The sequence below is a fragment of the Salmo trutta genome, chromosome 1 (genome assembly GCF_901001165.1).
Source record: "Salmo trutta chromosome 1, fSalTru1.1, whole genome shotgun sequence".
Classification (NCBI taxonomy): Eukaryota; Metazoa; Chordata; class Actinopteri; order Salmoniformes; family Salmonidae; genus Salmo; species Salmo trutta.
Window position 1 is genome coordinate 26144055 of NC_042957.1, and position 22629 is coordinate 26166683.

A 22629-nucleotide genomic window follows, 5' to 3' on the forward strand; every position below is an offset into this window, starting at 1 on the left:
GAGCGCACAACTCGTTGATCCTTGTCATGGGCTATTGCAGCAGATGACCACACGGAATTACACGCCGATCAGATAAAAACAAGAAGAAGCAGTTCCAGTGGGCATGCGATCACCAACTCTCTCTCTCAATTGAGGACTGGAAAAAAACTGTCTGGTCCGACAAATTCCAGGATTTGGCGTAAGCAGCATGAGTCCATGGAACCATCCTGCCTGGTACAGGCTGGTGGCGGTGGTATAATGTTGTGGGGACTGTTTTTTCTGGCACACGTTAGGTCCCTTGATACCAATCGAGCAACAAACTTTTCTCTCCCCTTGTAGAATCAACTCCCCGGAGAATTCAGGCTGTTTTGGCGGCAAAGGTGAGTTCGAGCCGGTACCATATGGATGTACCTAATAAACTGACCGGTGAGTGTATCTAAGAATAACCATACAAAATGTGGTGAATGCAGATGATTCTGAAGCTGAAAAAATGTGTTGGCGTGTGGGAAGTGACTTTCAGGAAATGGCAATTGAAGACATTGAAACCATTGATGCATGTCCATTTTAAAGTGGTCAAATTCATGACCATTTTCAGAACAGTAGTATGATAAACTAAAGAACATTGAGTCTCCATTCTATCCGCTGAGATGGGAATATGAGATTTAGAAAAGACTGAAAATATAATTTTAATAAACAGACATTGACAGACAAAGACTTAGAGACTCATTGGCTCTGAGACAAATAAATCTAAAACATGGTTTATACCTGATATACAGAAGTCATGGACCTGAAAGTGTGTGATAGAAAAGGAACAGCGGCAAGAAAGGCAGAATATAATCAGAATGAATGAACAGAAAAACCCTAAAGTGCTATAGCTTTGCAATGACGGCAAGTTTGGGTTCTATAAGAACCCTTCAAGTCAGTCCTCAGTTCACAATGTATTCACACCAAGAAAAAAAATGTTTATATAAAAATAATTGTAAAACATTTACAAGTTCTAGCAAAATAGCATGTCTTTTTTCGTCTTGAAATAAGTTAAATATAAAAACATTGTGGTCTTGCAGAAGATAAAAACACAGTGGGCTTACTGTCCAAACAAAGCAGCCAATCACATTCCTTGGGAGTTTGATCCTACCATGACATCCACTCCTGTAACTCAAACTTCCATGAAAATCTTTGACATGGAAGTTCTATGTGTGGATCCAAAGTTCGAATGAAGCCCTAATTTGAGTCTTTAGGAAGTTGGGAGTAGTGTACACTGCAGTACACTGAGGGGGCGCTACAGGGAGCAGAGCTCCAGGTACCTACACCTACAGCTTTTCTGTTGTGTGTCTGACGGCACTGGCGTCCCCCTGGCTGTCTGTCGTGTCCTGGGGGAACATGGTGCTGAACTGGGCCTGGCTCTCCTGCACCATCTTGTTAATGTGAGAGCTGTTCATGGCCCTGAGGCAGTGGGCTCTTACCAGGCCCGCCTGGCCCCCAGACAACACCCAGCTCTGGGCACACAGGTTGGGGTTGAAACGGACCTACAGAGAAGAGAAGGAGAACAGGGTGGGAACAGTCAGAGCACACAGATGATGGTTTAGGATTATTTAGAGATGACTCAGTTGTTTGAAGCATGGTGTTTGAGACACCAGACTTGTAGGTTTGATTCCTGCATGTGCAGCTAACTGGATACAAATGACCATATTATGTTTTATGTTCATGTCCTCAACTCAACAGTCACACATCCACAACTAGAAATCTCCCTCTCCCAATAAAACATACATAACATGTTTAAAGGGAATCGGCAAGGATGAGGGAATAAGGCGAGCCTGTCAACCAATAAATAACAGTGCTTGTACTTGCTTGTACTTGAGACAGTGGAGATTGAGTAAGTCTGCTGTTAAAGTAACTGTCCAGTGAAAATCTAACTTTTAAAATTGTCATATTCTGCTAACTCATACCCAGATTATGTTGTGGACTCATCCTATGCTGTTTTTGTAGCCCAAGCATAAATTGGAGAACACTTAAAAAATGTAAAAACACCTCAAAATTAGGATTAGGACATCATTCTACTGAGGAGAATGAGCTGGCCAATCAGCGGTATACTCAGGAATATTTTTTTTATGACCGGTATACGCCCACACCATTCCAACACAGAAAATATGCTTTTTAACATACTTAATCACAATTTTGGGGATGGAAAACTATTTAACTCAGAGTAATTCATTATAGGTTATATTTCATAGAAATCAGAGACACTGGACAGTTACTTTAAGGTGACCAAATCCACAGCTCTGCTCTCTGAAGGACAGTTACTTTGATGTGACCAAATCCACAGCTCTGCTCTCTGAAGGACAGTTACTTTAAGGTGACCAAATCCACAGCTCTGCTCTCTGAAGGACAGTTACTTTAAGGTGACCAAATCCACAGCTCTGCTCTCTGAAGGACAGTTACTTTAAGGTGACCAAATCCACAGCTCTGCTCTCTGAAGGACAGTTACTTTAAGGTGACCAAATCCACTGCTCTGCTCTCTGAAGGACAGTTACTTTAATGTGACCAAATCCACAGCTCTGCTCTCTGAAGGACAGTTACTTTAATGTGACCAAATCCACAGCTCTGCTCTCTGAAGGACAGTTACTTTAATGTGACCAAATCCACAGCTCTGCTCTCTGAAGGACAGTTACTTCAATGTGACCAAATCCACAGCTCTGCTCTCTGAAGGACAGTTACTTTGATGTGACCAAATCCACAGCTCTGCTCTCTGAAGGACAGTTACTTTAATGTGACCAAATCCACAGCTCTGCTCTCTGAAGCCATGGCTGCCATTACTTACTTAACCTTTACTTAACTAGGAAAATCAATTAAGAACAAATTCTTATTTTACAATGACGGCCTACCCTGGCCAACCCCCCCCCAAACCCTCCCCTAACCCGGACAACGCCCGGGATCAAACCAGGGTCTGTAATGACACCTCTTGCACCGAGATGCAGTGCCTTAGACCGCTGCGCCATTCAGGAGCCCTGTTAAGAGAGGGCTAATGTTAAGAGAGGGCTAATGTTAAGACAGGGCTAATGTTAAGACAGGGCTAATGTACTCTGACATCAGCGTTGAGCTCCAATGCAACTCTTTACCCAGCTGATCAATTCCCAATCAGGAGATCTGCTCAATCCACAGCTTAATTCTGCCTGGCCAGCATCATTACTAGATAACACCACTACTGATATTTCTATTAGCACTAATCTAGAGTCACTGCCTGGCTCCATGACCAATCCATGGGCTGCTATCACTGTTATAGCATAGTGCCTCAATTGGAAATGTTTGTCAATGAGTCGCTGTGGCCCTCTAAACGCGATTTCGGTGAATAACCAATGAGCTCTGCAATAGTTCTAAGTTCAAATAGTTGCCTAAAACTTTTACTTTACTGAACATACGAGAAAGGCACAAGAAAATGCATTTCAAATACGACTAAAGGCTCAGTGGTACAACAGGATGGTTTAAGAAGTGACTTTGCCATGATGAATAGTGGCCTCCAGTTGTCCTCCGTGTCACCTGGGAGAATCACACCTGTTTCCATCACTCTACAGTGAAACTACAGATCATCCCGATGGCACTCTTCTCCTCGCATCCCTCCAATGAAACCCGGGGTGACACATTCCTCATTTTACAGCTCATTACTTTCTGTCTTTATCGCTGCCTGGCCATCAGAATCTCTCCCCCTCGCTCTATCCCAGCTGGGCCTAATGCAGACTGGGGGATGGGGGTCTGATGAGAACTTCAGTCAGAAGAGATCACATTCACACAGCTTTCAGCTTGGCTGCTCCAGCAAGTAAAAACATTACTACGGAAGAGCTGTTCAAGGTGGAATGCAGTCAGAGAATCAGATTTTTACTCTTAGACATACCTTAGTTAGCGAAGCCAAAGGCATTAGGTCCAGACACAGTCCCCCTTTGGCCTCTGCAACCTGCATGTGCTTCCACGGAGCTCGGCTCTGGACATTCTTAAACGTTCTCTGGAAGAGAAAGAGTACAATAGTCTGATTACAAGTTAAAACATCACAAAACGGACACACCCAAATACAGAGCAATACTCAAACAATACTCACCGTATCACAAATTAAGATTAATTTCTAAATTCATTATTTTTTTTACAATTTCTTCTATCTCTGCGTTAATGCAGAGATAGAAAAGAGTTTTGCTCTTCATTGTAATCAGAGGGCTGGTATAAATACTATGCATGCCAGTCTGTATTGGCTAAGAGTTGAGGAGAGACTGACTGCATCACTTCTTCTTTTTATAAGAAACATTAATGTGTTGAAAATCCCAAATTGTTTGCATAGTCAATTTACACACAGCACTGACACACACACTTACCCCACCAGACATGCCACCAGGGGTCTTTTCACAGTCCCCAAAACCAGATCAAATTCAAGAAACCGTACAGTATTATTTAGAGCCATTATTGCATGGACCTCCCTTCCATCTCATATTGCTCAAATAAACAGCAAACCTGGTTTCAAAGAATAAGATAAAGCAACACCTCACACAACATCTCTCCTCTATTTGACCCAGATAGTTTGTGTTGATATGTAGGCTACATGTGCCTTTAAAAAACATGTATGTAGTTCTGTTCTTGTCTATTGATGTTCTGTATTATGTCATTCTGTATTATGTTTCATGTTTTGTGTGGAACCCAGGAAGAGCAGATGCTGCTTTTGCAACAGCTAATGTTAGCTTACAGCTAACAGCTGGAGACTTACATTTCCCTCACTAACTTTAAACATCAGCTATTTGAACAGCTAATCGATCGCTGCAGCTGTACACAGTCCATCTGTACATAGCCCACCCACCCAATCTACCTACCTCATCCCCATATTGTTTTTATTTACTTTGCTGCTCTTTTGCACACCAGTATCACTACTTACACACCATTATCCGCTCATCTATCACTCCAGTGTTAATCTGCTAAATTGTAATTACTTTGCTACTATGGCCTATTTATTGCCATACCTCCTCATGCCATTTGCACACACTGTATATAGACTTTCTTTTTTTCTATTGTGTTGACTGTACGCTTGTTTATTCCATGTAACTCTGTTGTTGTTGTTTCTGTCACAGTGCTTTGCTTTATCTTGGCCAGGTCGCAGTTGTAAATGAGAACTTTTTATCAACTAGCTTAGCTGGTTAAATAAAGGTGAAATAAATAAATAAATAATATAAAATGGGGATCCTAATCAAATACCAAATGTTCCTCATCTCCACTGACCTATGCTGTAGCAGTGGCCCATGGTAAAATGCCACAGCTCGCTGAACCCTCAAAGAGTCAACCCTAGCATATTGTTTCCCACACTGGACAGCCGGGGAGACAGATTGAGGCTGGGGAGACAGGGGAGACAGATTGAGGCCGGGGAGACAGATTGAGGCCGGGGAGACAGATTGAGGCCGGGGAGACAGGGGAGACAGATTGAGGCCGGGGAGACAGATTGAGGCCGGGGAGACAGATTGAGCCCGGGAGACAGATTGAAACCGGGGAGCCGGGGAGACAGATTGAGGCCGGGGAGACAGATTGAGGCCGGGGAGCCGGGGAGACAGATTGAGAACGGGGAGACAGATTGAGGCTGGGGAGACAGATTGAGGCTGGGGAGACAGATTGAGGCCGGGGAGACAGATTGAGGCCGGGGAGACAGATTGAGGCCGGGGAGCCAGATTGAGGCCGGGGAGCCAGATTGAGGCCGGGGAGACAGATTGAGGCCGGGGAGACAGGGGTTGAGTAAGTGGAGCGTTATGTCAAGCAGCAGGAATAAACTCCACTGCCCTGGCCACGACATCCCACGATCCTCCCTCCCTAACAAAAGGCCCTGGTCAGGTGACATACGTCAGAGGTAAGTGGGCCGTGGCCTGATGGGTTGTGGGTAATGGACGTGCTTAGGCCACGGCGACTCGGGGTGGTGTGTGGGATGTGTGTGCGCAGGGCAGTGACAGGGCCGGTGGAGCGGAAGGCAGGGGAACAGATGGAGCAGCCCTAGAGAGAGGAGGCGAGGGAGAGGGGGAAGGAGGGTGCGGTATAAATTAATGAAGGGTGCAACACTTAATCAAGTCCTAACCCAGGAGTTGGCCGTCACTAAGGGCCACGGCTAGGTGCACTTCTGGGTTGTCGTGGAAACCGACGGTACCAGCGTGTGAGCAGGGATGGCGTTTTGCAGATGCGCCCTGGGCCCTTCAGTTCCTTCAGGTGTGTCAGACACAACTCATCTAATAAATCTATTGGGTCTAGCAGACCACATGTCCTCTGTGCATAAACACACCCGGCAGGTGTTTGTCATCAGCTGCTCATGGACTGCAATCTGGTCCTGACACACAAACACACACAATCCCCTACAATGCAGAGCTTAGGCAGTCTGGTGCTTAGAGAGAGCATACCTGGTATCCTATAATTTAACACACACTCAAACAGCCAAATGTGATTGTGCTGAGATGTATCAGGAACAGAGCCTTCCCCCCTCTGTATTAACCCTAACCCACCATGTCGTGGTAGTGGAGGTAGTACCTCTCTGTATTAACCCTAACCCACCATGTCCATGTCGTGGTAGTGGAGGTAGTACCTCTCTGTATTAACCCTAACCCACCATGTCCATGTCGTGGTAGTGGAGGTAGTACCTCTCTGTATTAACCCTAACCCACCATGTCCATGTCGTGGTAGTGGAGGTAGTACCTCTCTGTATTAACCCTAACCCACCATGTCCATGTCGTGGTAGTGGAGGTAGTACCTCTGTATTAACCCTAACCCACCATGTCCATGTCGTGGTAGTGGAGGTAGTACCTCTCTGTATTAACCCTAACCCACCATGTCCATGTCGTGGTAGTGGAGGTAGTACTTCTTGGCTGTCTCTCTGTAGGTCTGAGGTGTATGATGGGACGTTCCGTTACTGGTGGAACCACTTCCTTCCTCTCCAACTCCTCCCTCTGCTCTTCCAACTCCTCCCTCATTCTCCTCAACTTCTTCTTTCAATTGGACCATTTCGGTTCTGAACACCGGCTGAAAAAATAGAAAAAATGTGATTGAAGAGAAAAGATGGACCCATTTCGATTAACATTCATACTGCAGTCTTTAATGTGTAAGTCAGTGTCATGAAATATGTGTATAATTAAGTAATAAGGCACCTCGGGGGGCTAAGGGCTGTTCTTACGCACGACACAACGCGGAGTGCCTAGATACAGCCCTTAGCCCCCCGAGGTACCTTATTGCTATTATAAACTGGTTACCAACGTAATTAGAACAGTAAAAATATATGTTTGGTCATACCTGTGGTATATGGTCTGATATACCACGGCTTTCAGCCAATCAGCATTCAGAGCTAGAACCACCCGGTTTGTAATGGCGACTTTAGAAATGCTAATTTTGGCGATATCTGTGTGTGGTGCGAGGCCGGCCTGGACAGGGTACTTACGAATCTGCGATCGATGGATCGTTTGAGGTAGCAGGGGTTGTTGAACAGGTTGGGTATTAGGACCATGATCACGTCTCCCACCGAGTCCGCCGTCACAGCTGTGTTCAGCCAATCAGAGATCGACAGGCTCTGCAGAAATACCAAGATGGACCAATCAACACGAGGAAGGGGGTTGGACCAAGAAATGGTGTGCAGCCCAATATCAACTCAACCCCTCGTCCCTCTGCACTAAAACAGATATGGAAGGATTTGAGAGGTATAAGCAGTCTACAGAAGTGAATATGGTAGGGACTACAGTGGAATTGGTCGTGTTTCTGTCCCAGTTTCCCCACTTACCCACATGGTCCCTTTCCGTGGCACCAGAAAGAGTGGCTTGAAGCCCAGATACCCTGAGTCAAAGTAATTGAGTCCATGTTGGCCAAACCTGAAGGGGGACACGAAAAATTAAACAGGTCCCCTGACAAAACAGACCAAGAACAAAGCGCGATACAATAGAACACCCTTCACAAGGTATCGATTACACAAGACACACAGAGGGGAATGATAATGGAGAGGTAAGATGTCGACTCAATTGGAAGGAGGAGAGAGGGACTCACGTGGCGTAGGTGCTCTCCTGAGAGATGAAGACCCCAGCCCAGTGCAGGGGCCAGGCCGCCTCGGTGGAGAGGAAGCGCTTGAAGGACTGGCAGGGCTCCCAGGTCCTCCTCAGGTCCCACATCTTCACCAGCCTGTCATCACCCGCCGTCACCATGAGGTCTCTAGGAGGAGGAAGGGCAGAGGAGAGGGAGGAGAGAGGAGACGAGATGAGGGAATAAGGAGAGGAAAGAACAGCAGGGAGGGAGGACAGGAAAGAGAGGAACTGATGGAGAGTAGAAAAGGCAGAGAGAAGATGGCAGACAGTCTCATCACAAAAGAGAGGGAAATGGAGGAGGAAGAAACGTGGGAGGGGACAGCTCCAGTCAGCCAGCCCAGTGTCCTGTACAGCTCTTCATTATCCCTCATTAAAACCCAGCCAGCCAGATAAGATGGATGCCTGTAGTCTGGCCCCTACCAAACAACCCAGCGGGGCCCCGAGTGTCTCCATAACGCCAGCCCGTAGACTGGAGAATAACCCGCTGCTATGGTCTATCAATGTAGCACTCTAACCCATGACTCCTGATACTGCCGCAGATCTTTACAGCGTTCTAATAAACCTGGTTTAGAAGCCGCTGGTGGTTGTTCAGTATGCAGCCGACTGAGGAGTGAAATAAGAGGAGGAACACCTTCATACTCTACCAGCTAGCCAATTTGATTTCTCTGCTCTGTTACACAGGAGATGCATGGCCCGGGAGGCTACGCTTCTTCTACACCTTACTACAGGGTGGTGCTATGAGAGGGAGGGGCAGGCACTGCGCACTAGCCAGTAAACTGAGTGGTATTGTTTGGGACCAGATAGGCGTGAAACTTCCAGGATGGAGCTCAGTTTGCGTGCTGCCACTGCCTTCATGAGACTATATGACCAGGATGGTCGGGCCCCTGGCCAAAAGGACGTACCCGACAGAGTCTGTACCCGACAGAGCATCTGGAGTGGGGCAGGATTGACACCCTCCCCTCCCTACCTCCACCCTCACACGTCGACATGTTTACAGGCGTCGCGACATCACAGAGCGTAACATCTTCCTTCCACCATCGATGTACCTCTCCGCTCCCCCTCCATCCTCCAATAATGGGAGTGTGTTTTAGCAGAGAGAGAGTGTTTATTAGAAATCCGGAGCGGTAGCGAGACGCGGCGTGAGCTTTACACTTGGTTTCATCCACCATTCCTGCTCTCTCTCCTCCCTGCACCACCCAGCTAGGAAAACCAACTTCCCTTCCAGCAGACTCAGACAGCCGCATGGGCGCAGCGCAGAGCTCACTGCCAAAAGGTCACTGCTTATTACATTCTACATGCTCAGAATGGTAATGGTGGCTCTGGTCTCTGAGCTTGATGTAGTCTCACACTATGGATTGAAGTCATACTGCATTGAAGTCATACTGCATGGGCTTTTTGCTACAGCTTTGTTGCAGTTGGTCGTGATGCTGGGCGGGCTTTCAGAACCTAGTGGTTGGAGACAGGTCCTTGAATCCTCTGCTCTGATCGGCTGCTTACCTGGATGCGTGGCAGAAACTGAGGGCGCGGGTGGCGTTGTCGTGGGCGATGAAGCAGTGGTAGGGGTAGAGGGTGAAGGAGCGGTCTGGAGCGCGCACCCGCTGCAGAATAGACCTACTGGACAGGTTCCACAGGGCCACCGTACCTGCAGGGGGAAGACAACAGGACATGTACTACAGATGGACGAGTATCTGGATACGAGTCTGCAGGCTCAAGAACACTGACTAAAGGGATGAAGTTGGGGCAAAAGTGACAGTGACACCACAGGACGCCCGTTTCACAGTGACACCTCATTGTCATCCTGGACTATGATGTGTTGTAGTCATACCGTCATAGAAGCCAGCAGCCAGGATGTTGTGAGGTTTGACAGGCAGCCAGTCCATGGAGAGAACCTGGTTATTCTTTTCATCGTGGTTGGTCTTGAAGGAGCCCCGCTTCAGAGTGATCACACCCTGTACCTACACACACACACACACACACACACACACACACACACACAAATTACAATGAGATTTGTACACACCAGCAGGACAAGCATCTCATAAGATTTCAAATAAAACATTTAGTGTGTGGACAGTGTTTTCTCTTTCTCATAATTGCTGAGAGTTGAAGATGACACTTGGGCTAAATGAAAACGCATACATCTGTAGGAGATCAGATATTAGCCTACCTGGCAGATCATCAGTGTTGGGCTGGCTCCACCTATTGGGAAACACATGAATATTATGTATTAACTCTATGATTATTAATGGGAACTCAATACATGAACAAAGAATTATTACAGATTGTAATTTAACAAACTGGGCTGTGGAGTGCAAACACACACACACTTAAATCAACAATCTCATTCACCCTGCGGTCAGTGCAGTCAGACAACACTGAGACAGAGAGAGACAGAGACAGGGAGCTGAGCAATCACAGTACCTCTCCAAAGACAGTCTAGTGTTAAAAATCGTCTAGCCGTCAGAATCCCAGGCCATGTCTATCTGCTCTGCGAGATGGATGTGTCCCGGGGCCCAGGGCCATTCAATCACTGACTGGACATGGCACCGTCTGTCCGTCTGATTACTGTTTTTCAAATAGAAGCAGACACTCAAGAGTCTGAACCTTCTTCTCCTGGCATTACACCAGATCTGACTGGCCACTGCTGGCCCAGACCCAGAGAACCAGTCTCCTTTCCTGGATGTGTCCAGAGATCTGGCCACTGCTGGCCCAGACCCAGAGAACCAGTCTCCTTTCCTGGATGTGTCCAGAGATCTGGCCACTGCTGGCCCAGACCCAGAGAACCAGTCTCCTTTCCTGGATGTGTCCAGAGATCTGGCCACTGCTGGCCCAGACCCAGAGAACCAGTCTCCTTTCCTGGATGTGTCCAGAGATCTGGCTACTGTCAGGCTACTGTTAGGATCCTGCGTCTGCGGGTCTATTAGCTCAGCCACTTAAACTAGCCTGATACCGAGGCATTTGTGGCTGAAGCTTTATTTATTTATTACAAAAGGCTGTAATAACAACATGGCGTTGGAATATGTACAATACTGGAATGTTCATGACACTTTATATCTAACAGGAAGAATACGGCAAAGATTGGGTGTCTGACAGAGTAGTGTTAAGTCTGTGGAGGATTTCAGGTCCAGCTACCTCTCTTGTGGTCTCATCCCTCTCTTCCCCACCTCTTCCACCCCGTACAGGTCGATGGGGTCGATACAGCATCACGCCTCACTGCCCCCCCACCCCATCTTCGACCCCCTCCACCCAAACACAGCAGCCTCCCTTCCCCATAGGCTGATTGAGGCCTGTGTGAGTGACAGGTTTGGGGGAGAAAGGTGTCGGGTACTAGGCTGAAATTCATGGCTTCTAACACTAACAACTGCGTAGCGATGCATCTTCTTTGTCATTTCAATTATAGATCCTTGTCTGATGGAACGAGCTAGTAAATTATCTTCATTGAGCAAGGAGGAGATAGGTTTTTTACAGGCACTCTCACGCACACCAAAAGCTATTTGTAATTATCTGCCCCAAACAGTCTCGCAGATAGTGAGCGCACACGCACAAGCATCTGATCCCTTAACCCTGTCACTTCTGAACAGAGACCAGGCTGGCTCACATTAATGCTAAATTACAGCGACGGCATTACAGAATGGGTTTTTGATGAACTAATTTGCATTTCATCCAGCCGATGTGGTGTGTTTTCTATCAGTCTGTTAAAAGCCCCCCCCCCCCAATTCACTACATTCCCTCTCCTAGCCTCACACCTGGCCCTCCATTAAGGCAGCACGAAGGGCCCTAAATGTCACTCGTCACAGGTGTGGCTGTCTCGTCCTGCTGTGACTGAGGGTTTCATAGTTCAGTTTAGTGACCCAGCTAGGCTCTCCCAGACTAGCTCTTGGCAGGGCGTGAAGGACGGCTAGCCAGGGCCCAGCGTTCCCTCTCAACAGTCCAAAAACCTAAATGTAACTTCTCAGGGCACTGACCATAAACTGTAACCTTTCATCCCCCAGCTCGGAAACCTGGGGGGTGGGGAGAGGCTGCTATGGAACTGTGTACAATGAGGCATGACAACAATTAACTGATAGAAAGGGCACTAAAAGAGGAAAAGAACAGTCAGTGGTTTTGGGCACTGAATTTTTTTTTTTTAAACGCTGCATCCACAAACTGCTCAAAAGGAGTGCCGTAAAATTGGGCCCCAACCTGATATACTGAAGGGAGCATTCTGACCCCATAGTGAATGACTCCAGCTTTCTGAACTGCCTGTACAGGGCCGACAGACACTTACAAGCTGTGACTCTATAAGCATAAAACCTTTGAGGCAGAGTGATAAATGACGACCGGTGCTATAGAAAGAACAAGGCTAAAAACGCAAGGTCCTGACGCTAGACAGGTCCATGAATCAGACCCTCTCTGCAGTGCTGCTCTTATCTCCTGGAGTGAGCCCTGCCCTGCCTGGCTGGCTACCCTGTGTCTGTGTGTGTGTGTGTGTGTGTAGGTATGTGTGCAGTTATGAGTGTATCCTGCTGAAATGGTTAATTTGCTTCTGCTTTGAAAAACAGAATTAGAATGTACATTCAAGTTAACTTCAAGTTGGCACAACTATGAGGGATGCAGCAGGTATTTTCTAGTGTAAATGATGGATGGTCCAGATAAACATCATCGACCTAATGACCATAGTCTTTATCACATCGCCCCCAAGGCTGTTGAGCCTTATAGGGGAGTAGACTGTATGGCAGGTAGCCAAGCGGTTAGAGAGGCGAGTCAACAACTGGAGGGTTGCCAGTTCGAATCCCGGGTCACATGGGAAAAAATCTGTTGGGAAGTGAGCTGGTATCAAATCACAACAGCGCCCAGTGTGGCAGCCTCCCGCACCTCTCCAAAACAACTTGTATCTGTATACATGTGTGTCTTTTGGAGGGGTTGGTTTAAAAGCAGAAGTCAAATTTCAGTTGGACCTTATGTGCAATTGACCAATGTAGTGAGCTTAATCTTAACAGGACAGAGCAGTGTCATCTGTAAGAGATACAGCAAAACACTCAGACATTTACCTCTCCGATGCTACGTCAAGTCACTCCTTACAGTCTATGGTATATAATAAACTGGGTGGCTCGAGCCCTGAATGCTGATTGGCTGACAGCCGTGGTATATTAGACTGTATACCACGGGTATGACAAAACATGTATTTTAACTGCTCTAATTACGTTGGTAACTAGTTTATAATAGCAATAAGGCACCTCAGGGCTTATTGCTTAATTATAAACCGGATGGTCGAGCCCTGAATGCTGATTGGCTGAAAGCCATGGTATATCAGGGCCAGGGCCAGGGACAACAACACCAAAAAGTTACTGGTCTAATTACATTTTTAAACAGTTTAGAATACAAATAAGGCACCTTATCGGTTTGGTATATATATATATATATATATATTTTTTTTTTAACTAGGCAAGTTAGTTAAGAACAAACTCTAATTTACAATGACAGCCTACCAGAGAACAGTGGGTTACCTGCCTTGTTCAGGGGCAGAACGACAGATTGTTACCTTGTCAGCTCAGGGATTTGATCCAGCAACCTTTTGGTTACTGGCCCAACGCTCTAACCACTAGGCTACCTGCCGCCCCTTATGGCCAATATACCACGGCTAAGGGCTGTATCCAGGCATTATTGCTTAGTTATACATAGTAACCATATTATACAGCTAATCTATCTGTATCTGTTGTAACTGCCAAGCGCTCACTGTTGCTACACACTACTAAGACATCTACAGCTCCAGTCACTGAGGTGTAAAAGTCATTAGAATTAGAATGTTGTGGGTTAAGTCCTTCCATCTTTAAAACCCTGTGAATCCATTATGATGGGAGTGGATATCGATGTCTCATTAAAAGTATGCGCCTTATGATAAACCAGAAAGACTGCCTCTCTCATTGAAGCCACAGAAGTTCATGGCAGACTGCAGGTATTGTTCTCAGAAAACAGGATCCCCTAGCTTTAGGAAACAACATCGGGAGTCTGTGTATCGGTTGGACTCCCCGAGCTGTGCTTCGTTCTGGTGGTTGGCGACGGAAAATAACCATACCAAAAAAATGTTTCCTACCAATAAAAGCACATGTATAACTTCTAGGAACGTCAGAATACAACTTTTGTCTGAACCGCAACATATTTCTGCTAAACTGGACAGCTGGCTGCTATTAGACCACGCACTTCAAGTGAGACTTCCTACAACGAAATCTACCACTGTTTACACAGTAGGAATATGGTGCGGCCCCCCCCCATTTAAGCGAACGGGAAAAGTGCAATTTTTGTGGTTAATCTTCGTGTAAATAAAACACATTTTTAGAAGACAATCATGGTACCAATAATTGCTTCTAATACACCAGATGCATGTCCTTGAACCGATTATTTTAAAATCATACACAGAAGTTATAAGGATCATTTATTTCAAATGGCAGCCTGCAGTACCCCAGTCGGCCTTCAACTCGAGTTACTCAATGAGGGGGCATCACTGAGCTAGCCCGCCACGTCACTTCCTGGAGTTCAAACTGCCCAGACTTAATTTGGCTTTAATGCGCTATTGAGTCTTCACAATGAATGGTGTCACGTGATCCATGGCTTTGTCCCTTCATATATAGGTCACTGTGATAAACGCACTGTAATGCAGAGGGACTATTAACTTGGTCAAAGATCATGTGATCTCAGGGGAGATTAAGAGAGGCAGGAAGAGGGGGACAGAAATGTGTAGGGACATACGAGGAAAATTAAAACATGCGCACAGACACGAAAACACACACACACACACACACACACACACACACACACACACACACACACACACACCTATTACGGAAGATGTCAATAGATTTTTATGGTAAATATCCTAAGGCATATGATTTAATAATAACATGATGTTTATGTGCACTTACATAAAAAATTAAAAAATGAAGTGAATATGTATTATGTGACTTGTCAAAAAAAAAATGGCCACCTCAATGAGCAGTATGAAAACGGATTTTATAAAGACTTCCAGCTTTTCTGCAGGACCAACTTCAGGCTGTTGAATGACAATACTGCTCCCTTCTGGAACAGCACATACAACTACAACACCAGAGTAGGTTCGATTCCGACATAGATATATTATAACAGTAATCTATCACAAATTACTAATATATGTCTTAATTGTCCGTTGCTTTGGTCGTATCGTGTGTTAATGTGGAACTGACAGCATTTAAGCAACATTAAATCTTCTATTCTATGCCTTTTTTAAATATTTTTGACAAGCGAGCACTTAGATATGATCATTTTCACATTTTCATAGAATGTTTGGGAACGACAGAGTAAGTCATTAGTGAAAATTCTATGGCAATATACATGACTTTCCTAGTTAAATAAAGGTTAAAGAAAAAAATCGAATCTATTTTTTTTGTCACGTGCTGAATACAACAGGTGTAGACCTTACCGTGAAATGATTACTTACAAGCCCTTAACCAACAATGCAGTTCATGAAATAGAGTTAAGAAAATATTTACAAAATAAAAGTAAAAAAATAAAAATAATGCGGCTATATACAGGGGGTACCGAGTCAATGTGTGGGGTTACAGGTTAGTCGAGGTAATTTGTACATGGGGTAGGGGTAAAGTGACTATGGATAGATAATAAACAGTGAGTAGCAGCAGTGTGAAAACAAAGGGAAGGGGGGGTCAATGTAAATAGTCCGGGTGGCCATTTGATTAATTGTTCAGTAGTCTTATGGCTTGGGGGTAGAAGCTGTTAAAGAACCTTTTGGACCTAGACTTGGCGCTCCAGTACCGCTTGCCGTGTGGTAGCAGAGAGAACAGACTATGACTTGGGTGACTGGAGTCGTTGACAAATTTTTGGCCCTTCCTCTGACACCGCCTAGTATATACAGTACCAGTCAAAAGTTTGGACACGCCTACTCATTCAAGGGTTTTTCGTTATTTTCTTACTATTTTCTACATTGTAGAATAATAGTGAAGACATCAAAACTATGAAATAACCCATATGGAATCATGTAGTAACCAAAAAAAGTGTTAAACAAATCAAAATATATTTTATATTTGAGATTCTTCAAAGTACATTTTACATTTACATTTTAGTCATTTAGCAGACGCTCTTATCCAGAGCGACTTACATTTCATTTCATGCATTTTTTTTTTGTACTAGCCCCCCGTGGGAATCGAACCCACAACCCTGGTGTTGCAAACACCATGCTCTACCAACTGAGCCACAGAGAAGGCAGCCACCCTTTGCCTTGATGACAGCTTTGCACACTCCGTGCCAAATCTTTTCAGTCTCCTGAGGGGGAATAGGCTTTGTCGTGCCCTCTTCACGACTGTCTTGGTGTGTTTGGACCATTCTAGTTTGTTGTTGATGTGGAAACCAAGGAACTTGAAGCTCTCAACCTGCTCCACTACAGCCCCGTCGATGAGAATGGGGGCGTGCGCGGTCCTCCTTTTCCTGTAGTCCACAATCATCTCCTTAGTCTTGATTACGTTGAGGGATAGGTTGCTATTCTGGCACCACCCGGCCAGGTCTCTGACCTCCTCCCTATTGGCTGTCTCGTTGTTGATCAGGCCTACCACTGTTGTGTCATCTGCAAACTTAATGATGGTGTTGGAGTCGTGCCTGGCCATGCAGTCGTGGGTGAACAGGGAGTACAGGAGGGGACATAGCACGCACCCCTGAGGGGCTCCAGTGTTGAGGATCAGCGTGGCTACCTACGCTCACCACCTGGGGGCGGCCCGTCAGGAAGTCCAGGATCCAGTTGCATAGGGAGGTGTTTAGTCCCAGGATCCTTAGGTTAGTGATGAGCTTTGAGGGTACTATGGTGTTGTACGCTGAGCTATAGTCAATGAATAGCATTCTCACATAAGTGTTCCTTTTGTCCAGGTGGGAAAGGGCAGTGTGGAGTGCAATAGAGATTGCATCATCTGTGGATTTGTTTGGGCGGTATGCAAATTGGAGTGGGTCTAGAGTTTCTGGGATAATGGTGTTGATGTGAGCCATTACCAGCCTTTCAAAGCACTTCATGGCTACGGACGTGAGTGCTACGGGTCTGTAGTCATTTAGGCAGGTTGCCTTTGTGTTCTTGGGCACAGGGACTATGGTGGTCTGCTTGAAACATGTTGGTATTACAGACTCAATCAGGGACATGCTGAAAATGTCAGTGAAGACACCTGCCAGTTGGTCAACACATGCCCGGAGCACACGTCCTGGTAATCTGTCTGGCCCTGCAGCCTTGTGTATGTTGACCTGTAGCCTTGTGTATGTTGACCTGTCTTACTCACGTCGGCTATGGAGAGCGTGATCCCACAGTCATCCGGAAAAGCTGATGCTCTCATGCATGCCTCAGTGTTGCTTGCCTCGAAGCGAGCATAGAAGTGATTTAGTTCGTCTGGTAGGCTCGTGTCACTGGGCAGCTCGCGGCTGTGCTTCCCTTTGTAGTCTGTAATAGTTTGCAAGCCCTGCCACATAAGACGGGCATCGGAGCCGGTGTAGTATGATTCAATCTTAGCCCTGTATTGACGCTTTGCCTGTTTGATGGTTCGTCGCAGGCATAGACAACCATGAAAGGGTAGCCTCTCTCCCTCAGTTGCCTATGCACAAGATCAACAACTAATGCTAGCCAGAGCGAGATGAGCTAAAATCTAACAAGGGAACAGTAGATGAACCCTCTCAAACATTTTCAGCTTGTAGTTGGTCGTACAAATTCCACTGATAAACGATGGGGAAATAGTAGCCTGCTCGTCCTTCTGCAGCTTGCCTGCCAATGTCTGCTTGTCCCAACCCACGATTTGACAACTGAATGGGAACTTGCCTGCCTGTGTACCCATTTGATCGATGCCAAATAGAATAACTGGGAATTTTATATGTTTTACTGATATTATGATTGTCTGTTTGTTTCATATCGGCAAAGTAGTTAAAACGCTGTCAGTTCCACTTTAAACGAGCATGCTAACCTTTAGCGGTGTGTTTCCTGCGGGCCATTAGTGTGTCAGGGTGAGGCAGGCTGTAGATAGTGATGTGACCATCTGACGTGGAGGCAGCCAGGAGACCCAGTCTGGGCATATGAGGAGCCTGCCAGAGAGGGAGGACAGAAGGAAAGAGAGAAACAGGGAGAGAGGATCAGAGAGTCATACATTTTTCTTTTTTTTGTGTGTTCTATAAAGTTCTCTTTTACAGTCATGTGGAGCCATTATGCAGTAACATACATTACTGATGTTGATTTAACACGTCAGTTCTTTGTGTATCTCTGTGTGCTGCTGTTCCTACCTTCCTGTTAGTGGTGGGCAGCTCCCAGGCTCCTCCTGGACACCACTTCAGGTTCCACACAAAGCCTTTATCCTGGGCAATACCATAAGCCAGCCGTGGAGAGGACTGGGGACTGGGGAGAGATGGGGAGGGTGAGAGTGAAGGGACGGAGCAGAGAGATGGTGGGGGAAATAGCCCAGAGAAAGGTAGAAAGATCAAGAAGATTGTAGCGATAGATAGAGAAAGACCGATATTACACTGATCCCCATTAACTGGCCAATGCCATGGTTCCTACCTGGTGTTGTACTGGAGTTGTCCCAGGTCCCAAATCTGGATGAGTCCCGGTTTGGTGTACAACTCGTTCATCCTGTGCTGGTCATCCAGGTTCCTGTGGCAGTAGATGGCAGCATACTGGCTGGCAGGGGCGCCATCGGGGGAGGGGCACCAGTCCATGGCCCACACCGGGCCGCCCGTATAGAATAGCATGTCCCAGCGCTCAGGGTGGGGTGGCAGGCACTCAAACCTGGACAATAAACAACAGTAAGATACTTAAAAAAAAAATATATATCTATCTATCTATCAAGGGCTTGATCAAGACCTTGGTGTTACAAGCACCCCAATTACAAATTGCGCTACATAGGATCTACCTCTTCATTCTGTGCAGAGGAGTCTCCTCCCTGATGCCCTCTCTGGAGAAGGTGAAGGCTGTTGACATCATCTCCTGCGGTAGATACTTCTCAGCCTCACTGGGAGGGGAAACGCATACCAAACATTTGATGTATTCCTGGGTTACTCGGTATTTGAGATACATGTAATATTTTTCCCCGGAAGATCAAGTATAATGTAATAATCAAATGTGTAATGATATTTCTACCTGTCCGACAAGCAATGCCAATCCTTCTCTGAAGGCATCCACTCAGCAAAGACCCATTCGTTACAGTGTTCATCACGGCTGTCAAACACACAGAAAGAGCCAGGGCCAAAGACCCAGGTGTGAATAATGTAATGCATTGAGCACCCCCTACTGGCAGTAAGCAATAAAACCTACTTTTTTTTATTGCTACATAGAAGACAGGTGAGCAACTTACAAGGTCTTGGTGGTTTTGGTGCACATCCAGATGGGTCCCATCATGTTGTTGGACAGTCCATTGGGGGAATTACCATGGTATCTAACTTGACTTGACTGAGTGACAACAAAAAATAAAACATGACAACGGTAACACAAAAGTCTTAATTTAGCTTGTCATTGGTCTCAGACTGTGGTCACCTAGTGGGCAAAATCTCTCTCAATATCTCTCTGTCTGCTAGTCTATTTATCACAATCTACTGTAACAAAAAAAAAAAAGCCACTCACAAGACCTCTGGAAATGCGTCTGGATCTAAGGTCTTTCAGTGGTGTGTGCGTCTTCTCCAAGTCTAAGTCTTCTTGAGTATCTTCATCCTCACTTTCCTCCTCGGTGTCTTGATTTTCTGGAACAAAGTCCACATCCTCTGCGGCGTTGTCACTGTCAAAATCAGGGGTCTTCCTCTTCTTACCCTTGCCTCTGGTCTGTTTCTGGGGCTGGGTTGAGCTGGGGCTGGGGACTGGGCTAGACTCCCAGTTGTTCTTAGTACCATTGTCAGGTTGGTTGTATACCTCCTTGGCCAGGGTATGGAGGTACTGCAATGCACTGAGATGGAACAGAAACATACAACAATGGGCCAATTGAGCATTACTTTTTCCAAACTGAAATTGCTTTTGATGTGAAGAGATAAAGTTTGATTTGGTGGCCATTTCAGATTGTTTTATAATCGTGACAATCAAAAGTGAATGAAATATTGAAAAAGCCTAGGTAGTCAAAGGTAGCTGTATAAAACACAGGCCAAACAAGAATAATACTACTGCTCATTCACTGAAATCCCCACTAATAGGCATACTGTATAGGATCATCTCGTTACCATCAGAGACTGCTTACTTGCTGTAACAGAATCAAAATGATGGGGGACTAGATGATGTCACATACGCTTTTGCTGCCCTCCGCTTGGGTCTGCCACTAGGGGTGGTTTCAGGCTCCTCTGGGGTCTCCCTCAGTTCCGGGACTGCAGGGGCGGGCATGGAGTTGACCTGTGGTGTTTCCTTTTGTATCTTCTTGGCAGAGGTCTTCTTGGCAGGGGTCTGTTTGATAAGCCCCCTGTCACTGTCTATGCTCGAGACCACTGGCTTTTTGGGCGGTGTCTTTTTGGCAGGTGTCTTTTTGGGGGGTTTCGGTTTTGGGGTCTTTTTGTCAGGCTCCTGCTGGTCAGTTTCTGTGTTAGAGACTATGGATTTTTTCAGGCCCATCTTTTTCCTTGGCTTTTTTGTTGAGTCAGGACATTGTACTATGCAGAAGAAATGCACCAAAATATAAAATCAGAGCAACAAAAGAGGCAAGTTGGTTTGCGCTATCATCTACACATATATTAGGCTACTGCTAGTACACAATATTAATAACCAGTTTCAGGCACTCACGGGTGGTTGTGTCTGGTTCTCTCTGATATTTCGGATTAGGGACTCTTTTTCTCTGCAGACGATTTCCTGGGGTGAAGGATGTTACAGGAAGCTCTTCTGGAGGCAGATCCTGGCCTGGGGAAACATAGGAACATGGTGGGGTCTGTCCTCCACTACATGCAGTATGGAATGCAAAATTCCCTAAAAACACACCACTTCGATACAAATACGACAGGAAATGACTGTTTTTGTAGTAGGTTAGGAGAACTTGCGCAGCAGGTTAGGTGAATTATCGTTGCCGGTTAAGAGAATTAGGTTAATGTTAGTTAAAGGGTTAGGGAAAAGTCACTACTGCATTGAAGTGGCATGTTTTTAGGGAGTCCTGGGACACTTCACTTTATTAAACAGTGTCACACTCTCTCTGCTGCTTACCTTGTTCAGATGAAGCACCGACAGCCTCCCCATTGGTGTCCTGTGGTTTTTCATGTGGATTGGTCTGCGCCTCTGCCTGAGGCTTTTCGTGTGGATCAGTCTGTTCCTCTGTCTCCTCTCCATGAGGTAAACCCATGGATTCGCTACCCTGTTTGCCCAACTTCTGGGAAACGGTTGCCATCAACAGCCTAGACAACCTTACAGAGCAACGCTTTTGCGTCACAGGCAGAGTAAATAACTTTACTGAGCACCTCTTTGTCACAGGTAGCCTACACAACCTTACGGAGCACCTATTATCTGTCACAAGAAGCCTTGACAGCCGTACTGAGCACCTCTTTATCACAGAAAGCCTAGACAAGTATACTGAGCAACTCTTCTTGGTGAGAGGCAGCCTCAACAGCCTAACTGTGCAACTCTCTGTCACAGGCATACGTCCTACAGCATACCTGAGAGAGAGGGAGGGAGAGAGAGGGAGAGAGACTTCACCAGTTGAAACATGGGACAGTGGATACCGTAGTTTATTTGCAAATTTCACAGAATGACTGCAGTGCATATTGCATGATACAATGTCTTGCTTGTTAGCTAAACTGGCTATTGGCTAGTTAATCACATCACTCAAATTTGGCAGATGACTCGAGGGCACATGTAGTAGCCAACTAGCCTACCCAAATGTGGGAGTATGGGCCACTGACTGATTTGCATTGACTGATTGATTCAAATCGATAAACGACGAAAAGTCGTAAAAAACTGACAAATTGTTAGTGATGACAAAACTAACGTTAGCGAACTTTTGTGGCATAACTAGCTACAGCTGCTACTTACACACTTGCTACAGCAAGTTTATGTAGGAAGTGTCCGGCGTTAGCTAGTTAGCTAGCTAATGTCAATATGCTACAAGATAGCTAGCTGTCTAGCTAGCTACTGTACATAGATTTTCTTGAGACGTCTGTCATAATACCGACTAGGACAGGGTCTGTGGTAAAAATTAGCTAACCGCGCAGACTCGTACAACACAAAAGACATCGGACATTTCTGCCAAGGGTCTATACTATCCCGTGGCTCATGGTTTATAGACCTCGTTTCCCAGCTGGCCTGACTCGCGCCTATCCTCTAACCCCGGTTCGAATCCCCATGTTCGTGCCAATATGGTTCAGTTACGATGGAATACAGATAGACGGCCACATAAATTGGAAACTATAGTTACCGATTAAACCTCCTTCAAAGTCCTTATCGCCGCCAACAGCAACAATAACGTACTTTATCAGTAATATTCTCAATCGGTAGTCAGTAGAGCGTGGATCTAGCTGGAGACCGCCTTATTTGTTGTGACCAGATAGACGATATTGGCCGGTAGACTGCTGCCCCCTTCTGTTCGAAACTAAATATTGCCTTGTTGCATGGCTGCGATACACCTTTCCTGTCACAGGTGGGGCCCAAAGTGCCAAA

At 46.0% G+C, this 22629-nt stretch overlaps 1 protein-coding gene across 2 annotated transcripts; it reads right to left on the reverse strand.

The window, feature by feature from the left end:
- Nucleotides 1-635: 635 nt before the first annotated feature.
- On the reverse strand, nucleotides 636-22560 carry gtf3c2 (general transcription factor IIIC, polypeptide 2, beta). 2 transcript variants are annotated; one of them, XM_029750742.1, is made up of 20 exons: nucleotides 22441-22560; nucleotides 21184-21629; nucleotides 20773-20886; nucleotides 20288-20642; nucleotides 19639-19954; nucleotides 19373-19467; nucleotides 19159-19236; nucleotides 18932-19030; nucleotides 18580-18807; nucleotides 18306-18417; nucleotides 17993-18110; nucleotides 10207-10238; nucleotides 9865-9994; nucleotides 9537-9681; nucleotides 8005-8166; nucleotides 7745-7832; nucleotides 7409-7537; nucleotides 6805-6996; nucleotides 3866-3973; nucleotides 636-1505 (listed from the first exon to the last, which is right to left on the reverse strand). In XM_029750742.1, exons 2-20 carry the CDS (start codon nucleotides 21611-21613, stop codon nucleotides 1290-1292), a joined length of 3147 nt encoding a protein of 1048 aa, XP_029606602.1. In that variant the 5' UTR covers nucleotides 21614-21629; nucleotides 22441-22560; the 3' UTR covers nucleotides 636-1289. The 2 variants fall into 2 exon arrangements, with proteins under 2 accessions (XP_029606602.1, XP_029606593.1); XM_029750733.1 differs by having other exon boundaries at nucleotides 22388-22548.
- Nucleotides 22561-22629: the final 69 nt, after the last annotated feature.

Excerpts from the sequence above, each read along its gene's own strand:
- gtf3c2 (XM_029750742.1), bottom strand. The coding sequence starts at position 21,613 with ATGCCTGTGACAGAGAGTTGCACAGTTAGGCTGTTGAGGCTGCCTCTC. Across the intron at positions 20,643-20,772 it reads AGAACCAGACACAACCACCC|TACAATGTCCTGACTCAACA; the intron begins GTGAGTGCCTGA and ends TCTTCTGCATAG. Across the intron at positions 9,995-10,206 it reads CAACACTGATGATCTGCCAG|GTACAGGGTGTGATCACTCT; the intron begins GTAGGCTAATAT and ends GTGTGTGTGTAG.